General features: G+C 39.6%; 1 protein-coding gene across 2 annotated transcripts in view; it reads left to right on the top strand.

Moving 5' to 3' along the window:
• HSD17B4 (hydroxysteroid 17-beta dehydrogenase 4) overlaps positions 1-27,800 on the top strand; it is an 87,346-nt gene that overhangs the window by 53,840 nt on the left and 5,706 nt on the right. For both annotated transcript variants that reach the window (XM_019831288.3, XM_006927547.5), the window contains exons 18-23: positions 8,862-8,931; positions 10,337-10,443; positions 11,519-11,605; positions 16,258-16,344; positions 17,562-17,700; positions 26,955-27,082. In XM_019831288.3, the coding sequence (XP_019686847.1) occupies positions 8,862-8,931; positions 10,337-10,443; positions 11,519-11,605; positions 16,258-16,344; positions 17,562-17,700; positions 26,955-27,082 (618 nt within the window). The remainder of the gene's footprint in view (positions 1-8,861; positions 8,932-10,336; positions 10,444-11,518; positions 11,606-16,257; positions 16,345-17,561; positions 17,701-26,954; positions 27,083-27,800) is intronic.

Raw genomic sequence — 27,800 nt, forward strand, 5'->3', positions numbered from 1 at the left:
TTTCTGATGGAGGAGATAAAATGCCCTACCAGTTGACAAATTTTTTGAGCATGCGGACATTTATTTAAGAAACAGAAGGTAACCATGAAGATGAGAAAAGCCACTTTGTGTTTGAGAGTCCCCAAAGATTCTTCCCCACAGTGGCCAGAGGAGTAACCATGCAGATACAGAACGAAAACATAAAGCTCTGAAGATACACTGTGAGGGAGCTACTGTAATGACAGCAAATTATTTATAAAGTGTATGTGGTTTTTGATACTAACTTTGATATGCTTGATATGAGAACTTATGCAGGATTTCTGTTTGCTGGCAAATAGAAATATAATTTCACGAGCCAGAAAGAATTAAGATTGGTACATATTTAATTATATTTTTCTCCTGTGCTTGTATAACCAGGTGATGGAAAGAAGAACACTTTTTTCCAGAGATTAGTTTTTGCCTCTAAATGTTTTTCCCATCCCTGTTTCTTATCAGTTTCTTATGTGTGCACTCATATTTGTGTTTAATTAAAGTTTCATAGTGAAATTAATTTTATTAAGATAGTAGAAAGAACAGAAAAGGACTTCGTGGTTTCATGGTTCACAAAACCCCACAGTGCTCCCTTATTATTCTGGAGTTACTGAAATGATGAAAGGTATCTGCTGTAGATAAGAAAAGCTGAATAGTTTGCAAGGCTTGAATTTCTACACACAGTAAGTAGAGAGACTTTTTTTTCTTTTCCTCTTTTTCAGAGTAGAACTTTTCGTTTATTTTCAGCAGAGTTCTCTTTTGCTGTGTGACAAAGGGCAGTTTTTAAGTTAGCAAATTTTTTTTTATTAAAAAAAATTTTTTTTAACATTTATTTATTATAGAGAGACAGAGAGAGAGCACGAACATGGGAGGAGCAGAGAGAGGAGGAGACACAGAATCTGAAGGAGGCTCCAGGCTCTGAGCTGTTAGCGCAGAGCCCGACGCAGGGCTAGAACTCATGAACTACAAGATCATGACCTGAGCCAAAGTTGGCGAGGTTGGCAAAGTTGGCGACTGAGCCACCCGGGCGATCCTAGTTAACAAATATTTTTTGTATAAATACAAAGCATTTTAGAGCATTTAGACAGAGCATTTAGCTTTAGACAGAGCTTTAGACAGAGCATTTTAGTCTCATGTGGTCATTTGAAAATCTCACGAGGGGTGCCTGGGTGGCTCAGTCAGTTGAGTGTCTGACTTTGGCTCAGGTCGTGATCTCATGGTTCATGAGTTCGAGCCCCACATCAGGCTCTGTGTTGACAGCTTGGAGCCTGGAGCCTGCTTCGGATTCTCTGTCTCGCTCTCTCTCTGCCCCTCCCCTGCTCATGCTCTGTCTCTCTCTGTCTCAAAAATAAATAAAACATTAAGAAAAATTAAAAAAAAAACAAACAAAAAGAAAATCTCACAAAAGCCACCGTTTGTTCAAAAACCATTTTTCATTAAACTTTGCATAAATTTCAGGGGCTTTATGGGCTGTTTTAAACTGAATCTGAGCTATATAGGAGACATATAGATCAAGTGGAAAAACTGATGTGTCATCAAGGAGCTGAAAGACACTCAAATACTCAAGATGTAAATGTCAAAATAACTAGGGCACCTCTTCCAAACTGTGAATGATTAAACACGGGCTTTGAATTGCTGAGCAAGTGCTATGGACATTCACAGTGGGGATACTCACAGGGAATGATGTTCAGCAGGCTTTGGTAGGAAAGATGGAACTTAGCTGAACCAAAATGGCGTGTAGATACTCTCTGTTTACCAGAGACGTAGGGCTTGCAGTTTGGCCGGAAAGAGGGTAAGACGTCATGATAGCTGACTGTAAGAGAAGAGAAGAGCATGATGGCATAGAAAGAGTAAAAACTGGAGCAGCCACATGACAGAGAGGTGGGAGATGGTCATGGATGGGCAGATCTTGAAGGAGTGGAAATAAGGAAAAAATTACGCTGTTATAGTGTCAACTGTACGATAGGTTTTAAATTAAGTCAGTAACTTTTCAATCACTGAGGAAGCGGGCAACCGTAGTTTTAGTTGTACTGAGATCACATCTGGGGTGGTCTGTTTATCATGTCCTTAGGGGAATTTCTTCATCTTCAAACTTATGAAGTTGTAAGTGTCCTTTGAGTGTTTTACAATTAATAAATAAAAAATTCATCCTTAGTAATCTAGAAGGGCCAAAGAATGAATAGATATTAGATGTCAGGCTTTACAGTTGGGGGAAGAATGAAAAAAGTATCTCTAGTTTCCCAGATAGTTATTTTATACCACTTATTCCAACAGGATTTTAGCTACTCTCATTTTTTTTAATTAATTAATTTATTTTGAGAGAGAGAGAGAGCAAGCGGGGAAGAGGCAGCGAGAGGGAGAGACAGAATCCTGGAGTGGGGCTCGAACTCACAAACAGTGAGATCATTCACTGAGCCAAGATCGATAGTTGGGTGCTCAACCAGTTGAGCCACTCAGATGCCCCACTACTGTCATTATTAAATAAAGTTAGTCTTTGGCATATTAGTTATATCATCCATTAAAATATTTTTTATTACATTACGAGGTATATTATAAGTACTACTTTTTTTTTTTTTTTTTAATGACTGTGGATTACTGGGTGTTCCTTCTGCCTTAGCTTGTGTAGCTATTCTCAGATGGTGGCTGAGTAGGGCTGGGAGGCCAAAGATACCATCTTTGCTAAGTTTAGGGCTTCTTGCTGACTTTTGGCTGGAGTGCCTCTAAACTTCTCCACAAGGCCTCTTTCTTCATGTGATGTCTCCTCTTCCAGGGCCTTTCTGTATGGTCCTCCAGGGGACTGACCTGTGTTTAGATTTCTGGAGCTCTTTTCTGTGTAGCTTCTTCTTCTTCAGTACGTACAGATTCTAGCTGCATAGACTCCTGGAACTCTGATCTCTATCTCTTTAACTCACTGCGACTGTTTTGCTGTGTTTGGATTTCCTTTCTTGTCCCACAGTCTGAAAAGTGATGTCAGAGAGCTGTGGCTCTTGTTTGTGTCTCTTCTATCAAGTCTTAATCCCATACTGCTTACTGTGTAACATCTAAGAGCAGTGCCTCCCTCTCTGCCTTAAAATTTTTTTGCTAGTTGTTGGCAGAAGAGTACTCTCTCATGGCCAGAAGAAGAAATCATAAACCTTTTCCTATGCCCTTGGTACAAACCTTTTATGGTTTTTACCATAAAATAGTAGTTTCTCATTTTCTCACTTGTTACCATACGGTTTTTCAGTATTTATCGTTGTCTCTGTTTTTTATTTGTTTCCTGTATTACAGTTAAAGAGCCTATTTTATTTTCTTGTTTCTCTCTCCTTTATTCTCATCTTTTGATATGCATTAATTTTACTTTTTCGGAGCATTTAACATTTGTATATTCTTTGTGTATTCTCTTCCCCATCTTCATTTTAGTGTTAGATTTGCGACTGATTGTATCAGTCCTTTTGCCAAACCTTCCCCCAACACCTCCTGGTTGGATAAATCCCCTCCTGTGGTAGGTGCCCCAAGAAGCGCTCATGTATATAGTGTTTCTTTGGTTCCTGTGTATTTAAAACTATTTTTCTATACCCTGCATACTTGAAGAACAACTTGGCTGGATATGAAATCTTGAGTTTCTTAAAAATGGTGCTCCATGGACCTTGCTTTGAATGTGGCTTTTGAACACTCTGATGACAGTCTTTTTATCTTTCTCCAGGTTTCTTGGTCTTTATTCTTTAGGCCCTTAGAGTTGTTCTTTATCTTTTTTCTTTACCTTTAAAGTCAAGTAGTTTTACTAGGCTGGGTCTCAGTGTTGCCCATTCCTGGCCATTGACCCTATGTCACTAGTGGGCCTTTTTAATAGGTATATTTAGATAGTAAAATTTTTTTAAAATTAAAAAAAAAAAATTTTAAAAATGTTTATTTTATTTTATTTTATTTTTTTATTTTTGAGAGAGAGAGAGACAGAGACAGAGTTCAAGCAGGGGAATGGCAGAGAAAGAGGGAGACACAGAATCTGAAGCAGGCTCCAGGCTCTGAGTTGTCAGCATAGCTGACAATCTCGTGAATCACGAGATCACAACCTGAGCTGAAGTCAGATGCTTAACAGACTGAGCCACCCAGGTGCCCCTAGGATTATAATTTTAAATAGTAGTTCTCATTCATTTTTCTGTTTTTCTTCTTCAAATACTTAAGTTATATATGCATTGGATCTTTTTTCTGTCTTATTTTAGCCACTTTGTAGCTTTTTTTCTTTTTTTTTTTTTTACTTCTTTCTTGGTTTTGTTTCCTTTTTTTTTTTCTCTCTTTCTTTTCTTTTTTTTTTTAAGTTTATTTGTTTTGAGAGAGAGAGAGCACAAGGAGCAGGGGAGAGGCAGAGAGAGAGGAAGAGAGAAAATCCCAGGCAGGCTTCATGTTGTCAGTGCAGAACCTGATGTGGGGCTCAATCTCGTGAACCGTGAGATCATGATCTGAGCTGAGATAAAGAGTTGGACACTTAACCAGCTGAGCCCCTCAGGTGCCCCTCTTGGTCTCATTTCTGTTCTCTTGGTTTTTTTTCCCTCCCTTTCTTCTATGCCCCTTATTAAATTTTTATTTGAATATGTTTTCCTTTAGGCATCTTATAATTTAGTCTTCATTTCTGATAGGATTTCCCCCCCTTCCTTTTCTTTCTAGAGTTTAATTATATCTTATTTCATTCCTTCATGTTTGTTGTCTGTTGATGTTGTTCTTAGTTTTTGAATTTTAAATTCATGGTGTTTCTTTCGTATCCCCAAATGCTTGAATGTTGTGTTACAGTTTTGTTCTGTTTGGTAGTTGGTTGTTTGGGGAGATTTCATTTATGGTAATATTTTGGTTCTTGTTTCCTCTTTTAGTCTTAGAGTAGCTTCATATAGATGGAGATTACTTAAATGTATGCAGTTTGAGAGGAAGATTGGTAGTTTGTGATGGTTTACACAATTCTCTCATTATGAAATTCAAGATTGCCCTCTTCTGTCAGTGTGGCAAAGTGCATTTTTTTTTAGAGATGTCTTTTTTGGAGTGGGACGTTGTCGGGAGCTGTTTTATTCAAAACATTTTTTTAGTTCTCTTTATCTTAAATTTCCTCTCTTCTTTTTTCCTACATTATCCAGTCTTCAAAAGGGACATTGTTTTTTTTTAACCCTCTTCTCCCTTAGAAATGTGGCCAGTCTGGACTGCGACTTGGAGGCTGATACATTCTTAATTCTTCTCTTTGTAGTCAGTGCTCTTATCTTCGAGGATTCTTCTCAGTACTTTTTTCTCTTAAGGTGGTCTTTCTAGAAGTGACTTTTCTTTTCTTCCTCTCTCTTCCATGCACTGTTTCCGCGCTCCCCTCTCTACTCCCACCACTCTACAGTAGCTTGGAGAGGGTGCGGGAGATCGGTGTTCATTTTTGTGTTTATAGCAGTTTGAAGTGGGCAGTATTCTCTGTCTTTTGGTTACACTGTAGGCTTGGGATCTGTGTCATTTTATTCCTTTTGTTGATTGTAACTTTTTTTTGGAGCATGTGAGGATTTGGGAAGCACAAGTTCCTGATTTCTTTTATTTAGCATTTAGTTTAACTTGAAGATACAACTTTTAAAAATAAAATTAAGGACTAATTTACTCATATGTAGAAGATACTCCCACTGACATGTAATACACGGGCAAGGCAATTTATAGCTGATTTTCTAAGTTCTGTGTATACGTGTTTGCAAGCTTTAATGACTTTTCTATCGAGGCAGAGATGTAACAAAAGAAGCTTTTAACTCTCCTTCTGAAACTTAAAATAGGAATGTCCCTCAAGATATTCAGAAAGTAAGCCTTGAACACAGTGTTCCTTATTATTTGGAGAATGGTTATTTTGCTTTATGATTGAATTTCGTCGAACCTCCAATTACTTGACTTTAGTCATGTCTCATGATGGCTTTTTTTTTGTCTTTGCTTTCTCTGCCATCTGTAGGAAGCAATGCTATCATGGAAAGAATATGAAAATTCTCAGGGCGCCTGGATGGCTCAGTCGGTTAAGTGTCTCACTTCAACTCAGGCCATGATCTCGTGGTTCATGAGTTCAAGCCCCGCATCAGGCTCTGTGCTGACAGCTTGGAGCCTGGAGCCTGCTTCAAATTCTGTGTCTTCCCCTCTCTCTGCCCCTACCCCACTCACGCTCTCTCTCTCTCTTTCTCAAAAATAAATAAACATTAAAGAAAAAAAAAAAGAATATGAAAATTCTCATATTCCTTTAAGAAGATTTCTTTAGGAGAATTGGTTTTTGGGGTTTTTTGTTTTTGTTTTTGTTTTTTTTTTCCATTTATAGGAATGATCTCTGTGGGATAAGAATACTGTTACTAATCTTAAAACTTGGCTGTTCTACTTTTGTGCACTACAACTGCAGTAGGTGACTGACATTAGCCTCCTGGAACTGTCTCAAGTGACCTCAAGGAGAAATCAAAACCAGCAAGAACTGGAGAACCGGTTAAACAGAGACATGGAAGCAATATTTTTAAACAATCAGATATATAGAAACCTAATATATATTTTTTTATGTTTATTTACTTATTTTGAGAGAGGGACAGAGCGAGCAGGGGAGGGCCAGAGAGAGAGGGAGACAAAGCGGGCTCCACACCCAGCAGGGCTCGAACTCAAAAACTGCAAGATCATGACCTGAGCCGAAATCAGGAGTCGGTCACTTAATTGATTGAGCCACCCAGGCGCCCCGAAACCTAATGTATTAAGATGACCTAAGGGTCTTTCTTGTGTCTCTGTGGAAATCAGAAAACCTTAGTTTTGACATTCATAACACATATACCTTGTGATGCGCAAGCATTTGGAGAACTGCTTGCAAGCACACCTTCCCCCTTCCCCTGTGGCTGACGTGCTGCAGAGCAGAGCAGTTCTTCTGGGCAGATGGAAAGACTTTCCCAGGCTGGCATCCTCAGTTAAGGCAACGAATAAAGCGTTTATTTACCTACCTACTTTGAGGTCGGCTTTCTTTCCGTTGACATACTGTTGCTAATACCTTTTAAAATAATAACAATAGCTCACATTTATTGAGGTATTAATATTTATCATGGGTTATGCTTTCTGAAAGGTTTATCAGGTGAGCAAATTGAAGCTCCGGGTGGTAAGGAAACTTGGCCATTAAAGGCAGAGCTGGTATCAAAGCCCATGGTCTATCATGTGTTGGACAGTTTGCCTTTCAGACTCTGAAATGTATCTTTGTTTTCATTTGTATGCAACACAGTGATGTATATTTGCCTAGTATTTTCATCGTTTGTAAAGAGCTTTTCAAATATTGTCATTTAATCCTTCAACGTATTATGTGGAATCTTGTAAGTCACCGCTGTAAGATAATTGTTGATCTGATTTAGTTATTCTTAGAAGGTAGTAGAAAGGGAATAATATTCAGCAATTGAGAAAATGAATAATTGATACAACTATTATATGGGGTGATGGAGAAGAGAAAGAGCTTATTAAAATTGTACAAAGCATATTAAAAAAGAAATGACATTTTCCTATGCATTATAGAAAATGTTGTTTTCTATTAATAAAATCTATTTAAAAAGAATAATAATTAAAAAAACCAGTAATTAAGAAAGTCAGATATGCTGAAATGATTAGTCTTTTTTTTTTTAATTTTTAAAAAAATTTTATTTATTTTTGAGAGAAAAGGACACAGAGTGTGAGCAGGGGAGGGGCAGAGAGAGAGGGAGACACAGAATCTGAAGCAGGCTCCAGGCTCCGAGCTGTCAGCACAGAGCCTGACTTGGGGCTCAAACTCCCAAGCCGTGAGATCATGACCTGAGCTGAAGTCAGCCACCCAACCCACTGAGCCACCCAGGTGCCCCTGACATGATTAGTCTTTATGCAACATTTAGGTAGTCTTGGAAAGTCTAACATTGCAATCTATGAGAACAGGGAGAAGTATTGAGGCAGCACAAGAGGATCAAAATTAAATACAGATATATTAAATGCCTACTGTCTGCTATTTTGTGAATCTCTCCCCTTCTGAAAAGTACTTTCTAGTTTGAACAGTAAACAAGTTAAATGCTGGGAGCTCTGGTAACTTTTTTTCTATTGTTACCTGTATCTTTCTGCTCATCCTGCCTCGTCTAAGTGAAGAAGTGATATGAAGGTCTGGGCCAAGCAGAAATTTAATCTTCATGGCAACCTGTCAGTCTATTTTGTTGCAGGAGAGCTAGTGCTCAGGACTTAGGGTACCAGGAGGATGGAAGTTTGTGGTAGTCTACATCTTCAACTGAAAGCACCCCATTAACTGGCCTAAATTATGCTTGGTTAGCAGAGGCTGTAAACATCTACCTTATCTTCACTGTGTGTATGTGTGTGTGTGGTTTTTTTAATGTTTATTTATATTTGAGACAGTGCGAGCAGGGGAGAGGCAGAGAGAGGGAGACACAATCTGAAATGGGCTCCAGGCTCCAAGCTGTCAGCACAGAGCCTGATGCGGGGTGTGAACTTGTGAACCATCAGATCATGACCTGAGCCAAAGTCAGACACTTAACTGACTGAGCCACCCAGGCGCCCACCCTTTCATTGTGTTGTAATGAGAGTAGATTGATGGATTCCTTTCTGTGACTTGCTCCTCAGGCAGAGTTAACCATGGTTTTACCCAGGTGTAGTTCTTGGCCCCTTCCCATTACCCAACAGGTCCCCTCCTCCCCAGCTGATTCCAGTGGCAGGTGTTATAAAAAGCACTTGATTTACAGTTCATCTGTGTTAGAGATGGTTATTTTCTAAGTAGAGCTTCAATTTGGTGTATTATATATTTCTTATATAAAAATTGAACATATTTCCTGTTTTTCTTTTAATGTATTTTCAGAAAGCACTGAGTGCTAGTTATTTTTATAATTCTTTCTCTGCAGGCTGCTTTGTACCGCCTCAGTGGCGACTGGAATCCCTTACACATTGATCCTAACTTCTCTAGTTTCGCTGGTGAGTTGCTCATAATGTGTACCAATGAAAACTAGTAGTTCCGTTATCTAAATAACACTTAGGGACATTGCTACTTAAGACAGGTAGTTTGAGTAGTATTTAAAAAAATTTTTTTAATGTTTATTTTTTAGGGAGGTGGGGGTGGGGCAAAGAGAGAGGGAGACACAGAATCTGAAGCAGGCTCAAGACTCCGATCAATCTGTTAGCACAGAGCCTGACGCAGAGCTCGAACTCACGAACCACGCCATCGTGACCTGAGCTGAAGTTGGACCCTTAACCAACTGAGCCACCCAGGCATCCCAGTTGTATTTAAAAAATAGCCTTCTCCTGATACATTTATGCTAAGGGTAGAGAAGGTAGGAAGTAGTGTTCAGGAGGTGTTGTGCTTGGAATTCATAATTCAGATTGTGGAGGAAGGCAGCTCCAAGTGCAGGGTTAGGACTTTATCATGTAGTAGGTGGGTGTCGGAGTTATCCTGCTGGGCAAGGACATTGGAGGAGAGAGGAAGGAACTGAAAGGCTAGGAAAGGATCATCTGCATGATCTGCATGATCTGCAAAAGATCATCTGCACCTGGATATTGAAATCAGCAGGGGTGATTTCATCCTCAGGACCACAGCCAAACAAAACAATTCTTTGTGTTCCCACATCTCTCACATTCCTTTCTTGATTCTTCTCTGTTTGTTTCATAGTTTTCTCCCTGGAAGTATTATTTATAAAATATTTTCCATGTTTCTTAAAATAGATGGTATTAATTCATCTTAGTGCTGTTTTTTTTTGTTTTTTGTTTTTTGAAGTTTTAATATTTATTTATTTTTGAGAGAGAAAGAGACAGAGCACAAGCAGGGGAGGGACAGAGAGAGAGGGACACACAGAACCTGAAGCAGGCTCCAGGCTCCAATCTGTCAACACAGAGCCTGCTGCAGGGCTGAAACTCAGGAACCATCAGATCATGACCTGAGCTCAAGTTGGAGGCTTAACCGACTGAGCCACACAGATGCCCCATTGTAGTGCCATTTGAAGATATGTTTTTGAAATCCTGAATTAATTATCCTTGGTGCGCATATATATACATATATACATATACATATATATATATATATATATATATATTTATAAATAAATTTTTTTTAAAGTTTTTATTATTTTGAGAGAGAGAGACAGTGTGAGTGGGGAAGGAGCAGAGAGAGAGGGAGAGAGAGAATCCCAAGCCAGCTGCTAGTGCAGTGTCTGATGTGGGGCTTGAACCCACGAAATTGTGAGATCATCATGTGAGCTAAAACAAAGAGTCGGTTGCTTAACTCACTGAACCACTCAGGGGCCCTTGGCTTTTAAGTAGGAAATATACCTATATCTAACTAACTAAAGTCTCTCTCTCTTCTCTCTCTCTTTTTTTTTTTTTTTAGGTTTTGACAAGCCCATATTACATGGATTATGTACATTTGGATTTTCTGCCAGGCATGTATTACAGAAGTTTGCAGATAATGATGCATCAAGATTCAAGGCAATTAAGGTATACGTGTATTATTGCATAATTTGAACATTAGTTCCCTTTTTTATTTTTAGAAAAGGAGTTTTAGTGACTTCATTTGAAATAGGTACTGTACTGAAGCAATACACATTTTTATTATTTCATTGACTTGGCAATCAGCCCGTGTTCTTATTGTAGCTATAAATACCTCTTATGCATGAACCATGAAAGATATCATATACAATTATAATTTCCACAGATTAATTTGATTGTTTCATTAATTAGGAGCATACATGCATATGTCAGTATATACGCATTAATAAAAACTTGAGGTTTACCTTAAACATTTTTTTCTTGACTATTTTGTAATTTGTCTTAATTAAAAAATGTTAAGTGGCTGCATTTGAACTCATTAACGTATACCTATGTCAACATGACGACTGCATATTGATTTTAGTTTTTGTACTTTTAAGTTGGTTTCACGTTTTCATCTATTATAAATTACAAAAAACCCTGTCTCTACACAGCATCTTTGCAGAAGTTAAGTCTAAAGACAGACACTAACAAATGGTTTAAGACAGTGTCAAATGGCTCCAAAAGCTTCAGCAGTGAAATTGCATTTTCTGATGTGTTGCCTTTAATAACACAGATTATTTTCATGCTTTTCATTTTACTGTAGCTACTCTTATTAGCTAAACATACACAGAGCAAATAACATGGCATAGAAAATTATGAAATCAGAAGTGGGATTATTTTGTTCTAGATGCCACCCCAAATCTTAGTCCCTGGATATACTTAGTAGTACTTTCATCTGCACTGATGAAGTTGTTCTGGGACTACCTGTATAACTGTCCTTAATACAATGATGTTTCTGTTTTTCAAGATTAAACACTATTCATGGATTCTGTGCTTTGAAAGATAAAGAATGAGCTTATAAGAACTATATCGTTGCTGTAATTTTTTCTTACTACTGTTTTTGTCCTTTTAAGAATTTAAATATATTTAAACCTGTTTTCTTCCTTTTTTGTTCTCCAACCTTCCTTGGAATTTCTTTCCCCACGAGTAGAAAGGTTTCATTTTAAAACATTGTTAACCCCCAAACTCCTTTCTTTTAAAGGTTCGTTTTTCAAAACCAGTATATCCAGGACAGACTATAAAAACTGAGATGTGGAAAGAAGGAAATAGAATTCATTTCCAAACCAAGGTATGAGTAATGTAGTCAGAGGGGCTTTGTTATCTGGTTCACCACACCCTGTAATTGTATTCTGTCTTACAGTGTTATTTTGGTTAGTGCTATGGGTATGATAGAAAATCTAGAGAGTTTCTTTTTAATTAATGGTAACTTCAAAAAAAAATTTATTTTGAGAGAGAGAGAGAGAATGGTCCCCTGTGCGTGCACGTTAGCAGGAGAGGGGCAGAAAGGGGGGGAAGGGGGTGGAGAGAGAGAATCCCAAGCAGGTTCCACGCTCAGTATGGAGCCTGACACAGGGCTTGATGTGGTGACTGTGAGATCATGACCCGAGCTGAAATCAAGAGTCGGATGCTTAACCAACTGAGTCACCCAGGTGTCCCTAATCAGTGGTAACTTTTAATTGAAAAGGTGTCTGTGTCCCTTGTTTTTTTTTATTTTTTACTGAATTGGTGCCTGCCTTTGTACAAGAGGCACAGCTGTTCTGAAAACCCAGCCTTTTTGACTCAGCCAATCAACTTGTCAAAATGTAATCTTCAGAATATTAAAGGCATCACTCTTCCGCAGATGTAAAATGAAAATATGATGGGTGCCTGGGTGGCTCAGTCTGTTAAGTGTCCGACTTCAGCTCAGGTCATGATCTCACGGTTTGTGGGTTTGAGCCCCGCATTGGACTCTGTGCTGACAGCTTGAAGCCTGGAGCCTGCTTTGGATTCTGTGTCTCCCTCTCTCTCTCTGCCCCTTCCCTGCTCGCACTCTGTCTCTCTCTCTCTCTCAAAATAAATAAACATAATAAAAAAGTTTTTTTTTTTTTAAATTGCATCAATGAGGGGCACCTGGGTGGCTCAGTTGGTTAAGCATCCAATTTTGGCTCAGGTCATGATTTCACGCTTTATGAGTTTAAGCCCTGTGTCAAGTTCTGTGCTGATAGCTTGGAGCTTGGAGCCTATTGTGGATTCTGTGTCTCCCTCTCTCTCTGCCCCTCTTCCACTCATGTTCTGTTTCTCTTGCAGAAATAAACATTAAAAAAGATTCTTTTTTTAAATGAAAATATGACAAATCTAATTGCTTAATGAGGGAGCCGGCAAGATGATAAAAGTGGTCCAAAAGAGAATTGGAGTAACAATATATGGCCCAATAGGACCCACTCTAAATAATTTTGCTGAATTAGAGACAAAACTAGTTAATGTTGTACAGGACAGTAAAACCGTACCCTTATGGGTATGTTTTCTACTGGATATCTCAATCATACAGAAATCCACAAATTGTGGATGGAACTAGAGGGTATTATGCTAAGCGAAATAAGCCAGTCAGAGAAAGACAAATACCATATGATTTCACTCATATGTAAAATTTAAAAAACACAACAGATGAACAAAGGGGAAGGGAAGGAAAAATAAGATAAAAACAGAGAGGGAGACAAACCATAAGAGACTCTTAAATACAGAGAACAAACTGAGGTGGGGAGGGGTGGGGGATGGGCCAAATGAGTGCTGGGCATTAAGGCAGACACTTGTGATGAGCACTGGGTGTTCTGTGTAAGAAAGGAATCACTAAGTTCTACTCCTGAAAGCATTATTACACTATATGTTAACTAACTTGGATTTAAATTTTAAAAATCCACAAATTAACACCTTATGTCACAGAATTTGAGCCTAATGAATAGTAAACAAGCCACAAAATAAGTATGTATTCCTAAAGGGTTAAGTAATGTTTGGGTGAGGCTGTTAGCAGTGTTCCGGTAAAATACTAAAAGGACATGCGATCATTCCTTTATATGTGAGATTTTTAAAGCTAATTTTTGTTAATATGGTTGACCAAGCTGGTACTTTTTGGCCTGATCATTTTGTACCACACAGATGGTTTGTGTTGGGCAGTGTAGGCACCATCATGAATAATAATAGTAGCTATTAAACATCTCTGAGCAGGCTATACCATTATCTCTAATATACCTAAGAACTCTGTATTTGATGAAAGAAAATCTGGGTTCAGGTCTCTCTTTTTTTTTTTTATTATTATTTTTTTAACATTTATTCATTTTTGAGAGACAGAGAGCACGAGCAGGAGAGGGGCAAAGAGAGAGGGAGACAGAGGATCCGAAGCAGGCTCCATGCTGTTAGCACAGAGCGTGACGTGGGGCTCGAACCGATGAACCATGAGATCATGACCTGAGCTGAAGTTGGACACTCACCTGACTGAGCCACCCAGGCGCCCTGGGTTTGGGTCTCTTAAATACCAGCTCCTGGTCCCACGGAAGGTGGTGGAGCCGGGGCACAAACCCAGGTCTTCTGGCTCAAAGCCTACATCCCAGGGCCCTCGCTCTTCTTACTATATCACAATTTCTTTCATAAATGAATAACTTTGTGGAACTCTTCTTTACGTGGTTGCCCTACTCCTCATTAATTCCTGTAGCTTGCACTATCACTTGCCTACTTTATTTGTGTACACGCTTCATTTCCTGTGGCCTTTTGTCTTTTCAGTTTCCTTTCAAGCTCTTACCTTGCCCTTGGAGGCAGCAGCTCCTTACTGCTCACTCCTCTTTTTCTGCCCACACAAACTCACATATTGCCTTTCTCTCAAGTCCTCCTATGGTTAATGTTTGTGCCACATATTCTGGAGCCTTCCTGTTTTCTCATTATTTTGATTAAGTTTTATTTTTTGAGTAAGATGTTGAAATCTGAAAGTGTTAAGGTCCGTGACTATATTACAGGTTTCTGTTTTCTCCAGTTCTAGTAATGAACAGCACAGAAATAATTTCCATGGATACAACTGAAAGGGCTGAGAAATAATTTAATGTCTGAATATAATACCTTCTTGCCATTTTGATAAAACCTAAGCATATCTTCTTATCTTTTCACTATATTTGCTCTTTCCCCCCAGTGATTAGAGATACACTTTCCTATTAGTTATATATAGGATCCTTTCTCCCTCCCTTCCTTCCTTCCTCCCTCCTCCCCTCCCTCCATCCCTCCCTCCCTTCCTTCCTTCCTTCCTTCCCTTCTGTCCTCTCCCTCCCCCCTTCCTTCCTACTTCCCTCCCACCTCCCCTCCTCCCCTCCCTTCCTTCTTTCCTTCCTTCCTTCCTTCCTTCCTTCCTTCCTTCCTTCCTTCCTTCCTTCATGTTGTATTTTAAGAAACATTTTAAACTAATATTCCAAAATGACATGCTTGGCTTGGTCACAAGAAAGTAATTTACTAAAGTATATTTTGTTCATAAATTGTCTCTTTCCATGTTTTGCACTGTATGTAATTAGAACAAAATGAACAAATTGTTTGAAAATCTTTTTTCTCAAGTACGATGGCAAGTAGTCAAAGGAGTGTGCTCTTTTCTTTTTTTAATGTTTTATTTATTTATTTATTTATTTATTTATTTATTTATTTATTAGTTATTTTGGGAGAGAGACAGTGCACAAGCAGGGGGCTCAAACTCACAAACCGTGAGATCATGACCTGAGTCGACTAAGCCACCCAGGTGCCCCAACAATGATCTTCTTAAAGTGTTAAAAGTCAACATTAATGCCACCTTAATTTTTAGACATTATCCTGTATATTTGTAGCAATATCACAATTTTATGAAAGAGTAGCTATTGGAATAATTTTAGATGAAGTATTAGGAATTAGAATTTGAAATTCTCAAATGAATATTTTGATGAAAGTATATTTAAGCATTTTGTTTATGCTATGGTACTTCCTATTTGAAAGAATTTGGATTATTACTTTAAAAAGACCAATGCAGTCGGGGCGCCTGGTTGGTTCAGTAGGCTGAGTGTCTGACTTAGGCTCAGGTCACAATCTCATGGTTTGTGAGTTTGAGGCCCTCCTCCCCGCCTCGGTTTCTATGCTCGCAGCTCAGAGCCTGGAGCCTGCTTCAGATTCTGTGTCTCCCTCACTCTCTGCCCCTCCCCCGCTCGTGCTCTGTCTCTCTCTCAAAAATAAATAAACATAAAATTTTTTTTTTTTTAAATCTCCAAATACAAATGCCAGGGGTCCACCCCAGACTATTTAAAAAATTTTTTTTTAACATTTATCCATTTTTGAGACAGAGAGAGACAGAGCATGAATGGGGGAGGGGCAGAGAGAGAAGGAGACACAGAATCGGAAGCAGGCTCCAGGCTCCGAGCCACCAGCCCAGAGCCTGACGCGGGGCTCGAACTCACAGACCGCGAGATCGTGACCTGGCTGAAGCCGGACGCCCAACCAACTGCGCCACCCAGGCGCCCCTTTTTTTAAAAAAAAATTTTTTTTTTTAACATTTATCCATTTTTGAGACAGAGAGAGACAGAGCATGAATGGGGGAGGGGCAGAGAGAGAAGGAGACACAGAATCGGAAGCAGGCTCCAGGCTCCGAGCCACCAGCCCAGAGCCTGACGCACCCCAGACTATTTAAATCAGAAGTCTGGAGATGGGACCTTGGTCATAGGTATTTTTTAAAAGGGCATCCGTTGACTCCAGTTAGGGTTGATAACAGTTGTAGTAAAACAGTAAGACTTCATGTTTATTCATCTTGATATTTAATTTATAAACTTTATTTAATTTGGATTATTATTTTCTTCTTCTTATGAGGAAAAACTGTAATTTTGAATGACTTTATACTGTTTTATGGCAATACTGTGTTTTCATTGGAATCATCAGAGTGAACTGGTGTTTTTCCCTCTTCTCTTTGTTAAGATTCATGAAACCGGAGACATCATCATTTCAAATGCGTATGTGGATCTTGTGCCAGCATCTGGTATTTCAGCTAAGACATCCTCTGCGGTAGGTCGTAGAAACTGGTATCCCAGTCATATCCTGAGTTATGCATTTCAGTTAACATTACTTCTAGAGTGTTCAGGCTGCTTTAGAAAATTAAGAGCTCTGAAAGATTCTTATTCTTGAATGATAATAATTCAAAACTGTGAAAGTAAAAGGAATACTTTGACAACTTAGAAATTTTTAAAACTTTTTAAAGGGAGACGCTGGGGTGGCTTTCAAGAGAAAATACTTAATATTTTAGTTTTAGAGTAACTTAATCAGTTGTTTCTTTTTTAAAAAAACTTTTTTTTTTTAAATGTTTATTTATTTTTGAGACAGAGAGACAGAGCATGAACAAGGGAGGGTCAGAGAGAGAGGGAGACACAGAATCGGAAACAGGCTCCAGGCTCCGAGCCATCAGCCCAGAGCCCGACGCGGGGCTCGAACTCCCGGACCGCGAGATCGTGACCTGGCTGAAGTCGGACGCTTAACCGACTGAGCCACCCAGGCGCCCCTGAATCACTTTTTTCGTTGGAAATTTTAAGCTAACAATATTTTGGGGAAAAGCACGTGAAAAAGTTAAATATCCTGTACCTTTTCTTGATTTAAAGGTCTGTGTAAAGCTTTGTATGCAAGTATGGAAACAATAGCATGTATTATTTATTAAAATATTTGTGTTACTCGATTAACGTGCTGAGGCTTTTAATGCAAATGTTTCTATTCTCGGTCTTCAAAGTATTAACTTTGTAATCTGAGGTTCTCAGACACAGAATCTTTAATTGTCTCTTATGAGCTGTGTCATCCCATAAATGACTGAAGATTAAAATCCCTTAAGAAGAATGTAAGATCAAAAACTTTGGAAGTGTTAAAGCTCCAAGGAAAATCAGGCTTCATATAACTTAATCCCATTTTACAAAGCAAGGGATGAGACTGTAGAGGTTAGACTGATTTGTCCAGTGTCTTCCTACTGAAGTTAGTTAGGACGTAGGTTGTCGAGTGTGCTTTTCAAATATTACTTCTGGATTCTGATAAAAGTAAAATCCTCATTAAGAGGACTGAGGTCCTGGGTGACATGAATGAATGTAAGGAAAGAGTAAAAGAAGGCTGGTGTGCAAAAAACTAATTTGCCTTATTTTTATGCAGGTTAAAAAAAATCACTTTATTGCACATACGTTTTGTAATCATTTCTCCCCTTGTGTCGTTTTACAAACTTTTAAAATTAAATTTTCTCCTTTTGCCAGCGTGAGGAGCTTCAGAGTACCCTGGTGTTTGAGGAAATAGGTCGCCGCCTTAGGGATATCGGGCATGAGGTGGTGAAGAAAGTGGATGCTGTGTTTGAGTGGCACATCACTAAAGATGGAAACACTGCAGCCAAGTGGAGTAAGTCCTATCCCTGACCTTATCCTGTTCTAAGGTAACTCTTAGTACGTAGAGGAAAAGTGTCCTTGTTATAATTAGAGCCTGTGTCTTTGAAGGTGGGTGAACCCTACCTTTTCATGGGACATAACACGTTTTAGGGCACTGAACCCATGTGTGTTTTTCAGAGGTGTAAAGAATCCGTGAAAATGAAAATACCTGTTTTTAAAGATTTCACTGTATATAACTGAAATTAGTACTTTTAAACAGTCTTGTTAGCTATGTGCTTCTTTTGTCTTTAAATTCCCCTTCAACAGAAAGCAAATTTATAGGTCAAATGAAATATTTTTAAGTCTTGATATTTTGACACGTTTAAAACTGTTTTCCTCATCCCAAAACGTTACTAGTTTGGGTTTCACCTTGATTCTCAGATTGCTGTTTAAGACTGACTTTGTGAGTGCCTTGAAAATCAGTTTGTTTTATTCTTTCCTACAACTAAACATCGCTATAAATGCTCACTTAGAGCAGGAAATCAAAATATATCTCTAAAGCAACTGAAACTTTTTGAAATAGTCTCCTGTTATGTCTTCCTAGAAGAACATTTAGAAGTTTTGTTAAACTGATTTTGGATCAATATTAACAACCTTCTTTGTAATGTAGCAACTGTTGTTCCTTTTAAGCAGTGTACGCTTCTGACATATAGTTTGATCTGTAAAGGCATAAAGAAGAATATAAGGATGTATATAGTGCCACCACCCTCAGTTAACATTTTGATGTTTGTTCTTCTGGGACTCACTGGGCTTCTAGGAAGTTAATTCAGAAGGGCGCTGGGGGGATAAAGGAAGGCAAACATGTGATAGGTATTTAGCCCCCCAAATTTCAAAGTGTCTAATTTTTGTCTAAATAACTTTGTAGATCAACACTGTGTGTGCAGGTGTTATCACACCCTTCCCGTTGTCTATCTTTCCATGATGGAATTCAGCTTTTTCCCTAGGGAGGAACGTCTGTTAGAAGTTGAATTACAGCACAGGTCTTTGAAGATACTGGTAGAGGAGAGGAATGAGATCTGTAAATAGTGAGAGAAGGTGCTGGAACCATGGGTCCCAGAGTTGGCACCCTCGAACCCTGCAGGGATGTGTAGCGTAGACAAGAGCTTCACTCTTGGCAAACTAGTGTTAGTAACTCAGATTTGCCCCTTGTCTTGTTGGTACTTTCCTCGTAGACAGTGTTAGCAAATGTGCTTCCCTTTACAAATGACCTTTGATTAACTCAGGAGAAGGGTTTTTCCTGACAGTTCCACTGGGAAAATGGGAATATTGGAATCCTGTTAATAACTGCTTACTGTCGATGCCCGGTGGCGTTTTGCTTGCTTTCTCATCTTGAGCAGTCCTTAGTAAAGCTTTCCCTGAAAGCGTTCACTGTTCCCTTTGGTCGGCCACCTGTTACTGGACCTGATTCTCAGCTGTGTTGTAACTGTTTCCGCTTCTGGTTGCTGCTTTCCCAGTCTCTGTGTCACTGACCGTGTCACCGCGGCTGGCGGCAGTAGAAGCTGTCTAGGCCTCTGCGCTTACGGTGTCTTAGAAAATGATTCCGTGTTGGCCTCTGTCGTCTTCATCTTGGCGCTTAACGCCACGAAATGGATGGTTGAATGCCTTGATTTAGGGAGTCCTTATTTTTTTTTTTTTTTGCACAAGCGGTTTTAAAGATTTTTTCTTAAACAGCTTAGTGTTTTAAACTGCTCTTAGCTGTCCCAGCCTCGTTCGCGTCTTGGTGGACAGGAGAGAAGACCACAGCTCCTCACTGCGCCTTGGCTGAGCACGGGTGTCACCGGAGTGACCGTCACAAGTGACTGACCTCGTGCGAGTCTCAGAACCCGGGGGTTTGGGCTTATTGGCCCGGAAGGTACATTCCAACTGCAGATCTTGGACTGTGCCCGTCTTCTCCCCGCCCTCCCCCCCCCCCCCCCCCATTCCTGCCATCCCGGTGCCACTCCCGACATCACCCAATCATGTGTGGTTGGAGGTGGGGAGAGTAAGAGTCTTTTAAAACCAAATTTGTCTGAATCTCGGGAGAATTAGCTGCGTCTCGTGTTGGCCCTTGGGTCAGAGTTGGTTTAGGCTGCAGAGGAACCGTATCTGCGTCTTTGAGGTGAGGCCCCGTGAAGCCTGTTGTGCGTCGTCACCCAGGAGCAGGAGGGCCGGTGTGGCCTCTGCCTCGCTGGGCAGAGATGGCCTCAGAGAGGCTGGAGAGCCCGTCCATTCCTTTCTTGTGGGCCGAGAGCCCGGAACAGAGAGATGTGGGATGAGGGCGCCGGATCTGCATAAAGAGCCGGAAGCAGGGCCTTGATGAGGAACTTTGGGGAGGAGGCTCACTAGGACCTTCTTATTTCTGCTTCTGGAGACAATGGTTTGATTACAGAGCATTGTTTTATATTACTAAAAATGTTACAATCCATACATAGTGCTTTATGTAGATAGAAATTGAGAAGCCTGTTTTTCTTATTTCACTGTTAATAATGAACAATGTTATATATCATATCATTACCATATAATAGTGTATAAAATAGTATTTATAACATGTAACCATATAATGATATCAAGGACATAATGATCTTGTTATTTGTGTCTTTTTGTGACTCTAAAATGTAGTTGAAAGTCTTGCCATGTTCCCATGTTCTGTTCCTTCAGGTATTTTACCCTTTTGAATAAAGGTTCTCCTTTGGCTTTTTACTTTCATAGGGATTCTTGGATTCTGTTGCAGGGGTGTAGATGGACATTAGCGGGAGAAAGAAATCTCTAAATTTCCTTTGAACAGTCTTTTATTTGTCACAGTTATCTTACTGGGTTATGATCGTTCATAATTAGGTGTCTCCTCCCATCTGACCTTGGGGGTAAGCCTGAGAAAGGGCTACAGATTAATTTTTGATTTCTTGCTTCTAGTACAACCTGTAACACAGTAGCCTCTTTCCATGTATGTTGACTAAGTGCTAAAAGCCATGTAGAGTATATAGTCTTAGATGAATCACACACCTGCTTTTTTTTTTTTTAAAGTTCTGAAATTGGTACCTTCTGTCTTTTAAAATGATAACGTGTTGTATGGATATTTTCTAGTTAGTATGAGTGAAATAATCAGGAACAGGGTGATCCCACTGAAACCTTTTATAAGTAAGCAATATAGCTTATAACATCTATGACTGTTAATTTCTTTTTAAAAAAATCTTTTTTTTTATATCTTTATTTTGAGAGAGAGAGTGTGAGTGGGGGGGAGGGGCAGAGAGAGAGAGAGAGAGAGAGAGAGAGAGAGAGGAGAGAGAGACAGACAGACAGACAGACAGACAGACATAGAATCTGAAGCAGGCTCCAGGCTCTGAGCTGTCAGCACAGAGCCCCATGCGGGGCTCGAACTCATGGACTATGTGAGATCATGACCTGAGCTGTAGTTGGAAGCTCAACCGACTGAGCCACCCAGGCACCCCCGTGGCTGTTAATTTCTAAAGCCAGCCAAAAGTTGTTCTGCTAAACCCTTTGGATCCCATTCTGTTGTTCTAAGCAACAGGAAAAATTCAGAGGAAACGAAAGATGACAGGAAGGCATAGAGGATGATAAAGAATCAGAGGCTTTACCTGAAAATGAAAACACAGCTTCTTCTGTCCGTCATTCCAGAGACCACAAAGTCTAAAACTGGAAAGGTCTTTTTCCTTCCAACTCATTGATGTCAGAACCTGACTGGAACTCATATGATGCAAATAATTGTCCGCATCTCACCCGGTGTGAATGAGTTGAGTACAGAAATTGTGTATCTGTGTATAGAGTGTTACATTGTTGCAGCTCTTCCATAATAGATGATACATGTTTTATGCACTGTATTTCCTTCCTGAAATCTGGAAGATTCTGAATTCTAAAACATGTTTTGCTTGGAGGAGTACAAATAAGGAATCGGGGCCTATTCATATCCATCAATAATTCTGAACAGAATTGATAAGAGACATGGAGAAGGTGTCATCATCTCTCACAGAACAGGGGGATTGGCTTGTTCAAGTAATAATTGAGTGTTTACAATGTGCCAGGTGCCCTGCTAGGTTGCAGATCACAAATTTGAGAAGACTGGCTGTTCACTCTTAGAGGCGGGACACAGGAAAATTTGAATACAGAGATTGGAGAGACAAGGATTGTTGCATTGCAGATGAAAGGGAAGGAAGACCTAATTGAAGGTCATGGAAGGAATGGAGGGAGGAGAGCATATGTAGATTATTGCTAAGAAGAATTGACTGGCTTGGCTACTGATAATGTCTGAAAAACAAGAGGAAAGAGAAGGAGTCCAAACGGATGCCAGAGTTTGGAGCCTGTGTGGCTGGGGTTGTTGACTGTGTTGCCAGATGTGTGAAACGTGAGCCAGGGGAGGGGTTTTGGAGAAGAGGATAAGCCATGGTGCTTACCTGTAGCAGACTGAGATCTGGGCTGGTAGGTAGGAACCGTGGGCCAGGAACATGGGATAAATAAAGTCACAGCTGAGACAGGGCCTTGGAAACCACGCTCAGGGAAATGGTGGGTGGGACTCCGGGCAGTAGCTTTGCTGCTGTGCTTCATGGCACGCAGGAAGAAAATGGAGGGAGATCCTTGTTCCGACAAGACTGTCTGCTGCGTAGCTAATGGCCCCAGCGTCTCCATTTGTGTCTAAATAAAGTGAGCATCTTACTCTGTGGCCTGGGAATCTTAAAGATGCAATTTGTTGTAAGTCTAGACATGAATATTACCCTCTGTTTCCAAATAAGAATCTATCTGTTGTTTGATTGTATCTAGTAGATGTAGAATAGCCACGCTACCGAAACTTTTGATAAAGACCCATTTCTTTCTGTGTAGTGATGATACAGTGTTGCTGAGTAACAAATATGTTCTCATGACAGGTTTAAGCTGGTTGGTGTTGAACGATTTGGTTGTTTTTCCCCTAAAGGAAATTTAGTTTCTTTTCACATATTTGTATTCTTTGCCATTATAGGAACATGATTGGAATTGGCATTGATATAGCAAGATTGTAGAAATACTATGCATTATTGCTTGCATACTGCTGGTTATGTAATGAAATTATTTGGGTTTAAAAAATATATATACTGAAATTAATTGTATAGAGCTAAGTCTACGTAATTGGACTAGATCCAGGCATCCATTATGCACTATGTAACAATGTCTGGACAAAGATGTTCTTTAAATATTAGAGGTCATTTGTTTTGGACCTTAGAAATTTGCCAGAATGTGGAAGGATATATACGGATTTGGCAACTGGCGTTCTGTTAAGATCAGAATACACTCATCCTCAGTGGCACCGTTTGATCATTAGGACCTATTAGCTTCACAGTCGGTGTTCATCTTCTAGCAGACCAACCAGTTCACCTTTGAGGGTTTCTCAGCTGGGCTATAAACTCAGTCTTGAGGATGCTTGTTCCACATTTTGGACTGGGATCCGAAAGCGTCTCATGGGTTTACAGGAAGGACTTGAAGAGATGACCTTTGGAAAGCACCATGGCATCCGGTCAGGGGTGGGGACCTGTGTGTCGGAGGGGCGTCTACCTCAGGTTACTCTCGATTCCCTTAGCACCCGTGACCACATCCCCTCCTACAGCACAGCCCCTGACTGCTTGCCCGCACTCACTCACTCACTCACTCACTCACTCACAAAATCACTTAAATCGTTGATGGCTTTCCATCTTGCTGTGGGTGCTATTCATCTTAATAACATCTTTTTGTACTTTTTTCTTTTGAAATGATTTCAGACTTACAGAAAAGTTGCAGGAATAGTACAGAGAACTTGTCTGTGTCTTTCACTCAGTTTCTCCAAATTATGATTTTATTCCATATACTTTACTATTTTTTTTCATCGTACATATTATGGTCATTTTTCTAAAGCATTTGAGAGCATTTGAAACTTACAGATACAGTGTCCTTTATTCCCTGGATAGTCCAGTAGCGTCTCCTAAAAACAAAGACTGTCTCTTACCTATTCATAGAACCACTCTCAATATCAAGAAGTTAACATTGATACAGTATTAATTAATCTACAGACTTTATTATTTCACCAGTCGTCCCACTAATGTTTTCTATAGCAAAAGAGTAACAATAGAAAGAATAATAACAACAATAATAGAAATGAAGAAAGAAAAAGAAAGAGCTGTCCAGGGTCCAATTGGGATCAGATACTACATTTCATTATTAGGTCTCTTGAGTCTGTTAATCTGGATGAGTTCCTCAGTCTGTTCTTGTTTTTTGTGACCTTGACATATTTGAAGAATAGAGCCCAGATATTCTGTAGAATGTTCCTCAGCTTTTGTTTATTTGATGTTTCCCATGATTATTAGTTTGAGTTTTTGGCAGGAACAGCACAAAAGTATTGTGTCCTTCATGGTGTGATTTAAAACAAATCTTTATTAAAAATTTCTTTTTTTTTACATTTATTTATTTTTGAGAGACAGAGAGCACAAGTGGGGGAGGGGCACAGAGAAAAGGAGACACAGAATCTGAAGCAGGCTCCAGGCTCTGAGCTGTCAACACAGAGCACAATGTGGGGCTCCAACTCATGGACTGTGAGATCATGACCTGAGCCTCAGTCGGATGCTTAACCGACTGAGCCACCCAGGCGCCCCCCAAAAGTCTTTATTTTTAACTTAAGTTTTCATTTTGTTGTTGTTACTATTTTTTTTTAATAGAGATGCTTCATCGATGTGCTTTTTTAATCATCCGTTAATAAATAGTTTCTAAGTACTTTCTATTCGAGGAAGTGTAGGGGATACAGACAAGACATTCTTGTTCCAGCAGAGCATTTATAATCTTCAGGGAAGGAGGCATCAATATAAACAGCCGCCTTCTCCTTTGTGATTTGTAAGGTACATATATCCCAAGACCTTTAGAGATCCCCAGTTTTCCAAATGGCATGGTCTCTCACCCCCATTAAATGTTGTAAAGTACAACTGAAATTTTCATAGACTCTTTCGGAGCCTTAATGATCATATAAATACAGAGCTGAAGTCATGCACAAAGCTTTTAAAATAGTTGCTACCAGTAAAAGAAAATACGTATAGTATGTTTCTTCATTTCAGTAAGAATAACCATGACCTTACCGGTGGGTGAATGTAAACTCAAGGTAATGGTGGTGGATGATGAGTCTCCTGAATGAGCCATATTGTAGACCATGACCTGAGCCACCTTGGAATTGGACATGCCAATCCTTTCCCCTCACTCCCTGTGTTCTTGCTAAGAACCTTCCCTTTCTGAGCCCTCTTCTCTTTCATCAGTCCTAGTTTCTAGCTTTCCACAGAAGAGAGTCGTATTGCTTTCCAAGAGTCATGGCTGTGAAGCCTCACGTAGAACCAGGGGGAGTGAGAGGGCAGGTGGACAGATAAGAACCTTCGTTAGCTCAGAGCCTTCCTCCCTCACCTGATCATTAAGATGTGTGCAGCCCACTAACGTTCCTGAGCAGGACTGGTGTGGGCTTTTAGACTCACTTGTGACGAATTAACATCATGAAGGTTGTTGAACGCCAGAGGTTTGCCTTTTAGAGTTTAGAGTCTTTCTCCCGCCCTTTCCTTCCCCACCCTTCCTGACTCCCTCCCTTTTTCTCTCTTTCTGTTTAATTCTACAAGCAATACATGAGAACACACATGTCATAGGTAAGTGCCAGTAAGAACAGAGCCTTTGCTCTTCACGCATGACTTCTAGTACCTTGCATTTGTCTGACACCCGTAGTAGAAACTCAGCAGTGGAGTGAGTGAACGAAGTGTACAAAGCAAAAACTTCCCCTTCTCCTTGCCCTTCTTCTTCCCCAAGGTGACTTTCCGTTGAGTTCTTGTTTTACCTTAGTTGGCCAACTTCTGTACTCTGAAGAGTTGGAGTGATATCATTTTGCCTCTGGAGCAGGTCTTGGGCTAAGCAGGAGGTAGTTAAGCACTCTGGGTTTTCCTCATGCACATGTAGCTTGGCTCTAAGCTGGGAGCTCTCTGCACACTCTTAGGGACGGTGATGTGATTGTAGCTCCTTTGCTGTAGCAAGAGAAAGCGCCTTCCGGAGGCTGGCACTGGAGGAGGGGATGGTGGTCTCAGTCACATGGGAGGCACTTAAAACTTCGTAAATTGTGGCTTTGGTATTCAACTCTATACATGTTATAGAGAGCAATGACGGTAATTTTTCATAGTTTTCCCAGTTACCCAGCCTTTTTCTGGGATACTTAAATACTTCTGTCAAAAACAGTTAAGGGAAAAGAAGTTAAATTGAAAAAAAAATTTTTTTAATGTTTATTTTTGAGAAAGAGAGAGAGCAGGGGAGGGGCAGAGAGAGAGGGAGACACAGAATCCGGAGCAGGCTCGTCTCTGAGCTGTCAGCACAGAGTCCAATGCAGGGCTTGAACCCGTGAACTGTGAGATCATGACCTGAGCTGAAGTCGACCGCTTAACCGACTGAGCCAGCCAGGTGCCCTGGAAAAGAAGTTAATTTTAATGTTTATTTGCAACAATTAGGGCAAGAAATATTTTGTAAATAAATACTAAGTACACGCAACAAATTAGAACATTTTTACGCATCTGTTTTGACTATCTTGCTATGACAGAACCTTTGATGAATATAGGTATTTAAAAGGTGACTAGATTGTGTATTTCCTTTCTCCAACCCAACTAACATTCACCTGTTTAAAATTTTTTTTAATGTTTATTTATTTTTGAGAAAGAGAGAGAGAGAATGAGCAGGGGAGGGGCAGAGACAACAGGAGCCACAGAATCCAAAGCAGGCTCCAGGCTCTGAGCTGTCAGCACAGCCGATGCGGGGCTTGAACCCACAAACCGCAAGATTATGACCTGAGGCAAAGTCAGACGCTTAACCAACTGAGACACCCAGGTGTGTCCAGCATGCACCTGTTTTAAAATTCGTCTTTCTTCCTTTGTTAACTATAGAGTTTGTATTTGAACCTAAAGGCCTTAACCATATAACCACCAACAATTTAGCTTCCTTATATCTTACTCTACATTAATTCACATTTAAAATGTCTCTGTTGTATATACTTCTTTAGTGAAGTGAAACTATTATTGATTTTTACTCTTGTGAAGAACTTCTTTATAAAAAAGATATCTTGAAAAATAAAGGATTTTCTAATTTTTCTAAATGACAGAGAACGTGTAATATAGAAAGCGCCACACTATCTTGGAAACTATAAATATGTTTGCATTTTGTTTGCTTTATTTTACTCTCCTGTTGTGAAGAAAAAAAAAATAACACACGTTGCTCTCTTCCTATCTTTGACAGCTATTGACCTAAAAAATGGTTCTGGAAAAGTCTATCAAGGCCCTGCAGTAGGCTCTGCGGATACGACCTTCACACTTTCAGACGAAGATTTCATGGAGGTAGTCCTGGGCAAGCTTGACCCTCAGAAGGTAATGTTCCTAACAAGTCCATTCATCATCATTGCTTCCTATTTGACAATTGCAGTTTTCAGCTGACTCCCAAATGCTGATTGATAAGACAGGTTCCTTACAACTTTGAAGAAGACACAGTTGATATCAATATCTGGGTTGACAGATCATATATATTTTTAAAGGAGTTCCAAATAACACCTTTTAAAACTGAATTTGGGGGTGACGTTCTTCTTCAGCATAGACTAGAACAATATAAAACCCACATCTAGACCTTTAAATATATTCTGTCATTAATTCAGAGGTGAAAAACCATGCATTACTAGATACTTTATGAAATTAGAAATTCATTCCTGATATAGAAGATTAATAAGTTGTCTTAATCATCATTGAAAACTGGAAATAGAAGGATAGAATGTAACAGCTGGTGTCTTACTTAATAAGATGAAACATTTAGAGGCCTTTCCCTGGAAAATAATGCTTATGACAAGGCTGCCCTCTCAGATCACTATTAGTTAATGTTGTTCTGAGACTTTTGGCCAAACCACAGTCGCAAAATAAAGAAACTGACATAACAATTAGAATGGAGGAGAAAAACTTGTTACTTTCAAACCATGATCATGTAGCTAGAAATCCCAAGAGAATCAACTACTATTTATTAGAATGAAGGGCTTCAAGCAAGCAGTTGGATATTCAATTATTATTAAAAAATAGCTTTCACACAGCAGTGAACCCAAGT

The sequence above is a fragment of the Felis catus genome, chromosome A1 (genome assembly GCF_018350175.1).
Source record: "Felis catus isolate Fca126 chromosome A1, F.catus_Fca126_mat1.0, whole genome shotgun sequence".
NCBI lineage: Eukaryota > Metazoa > Chordata > Mammalia > Carnivora > Felidae > Felis > Felis catus.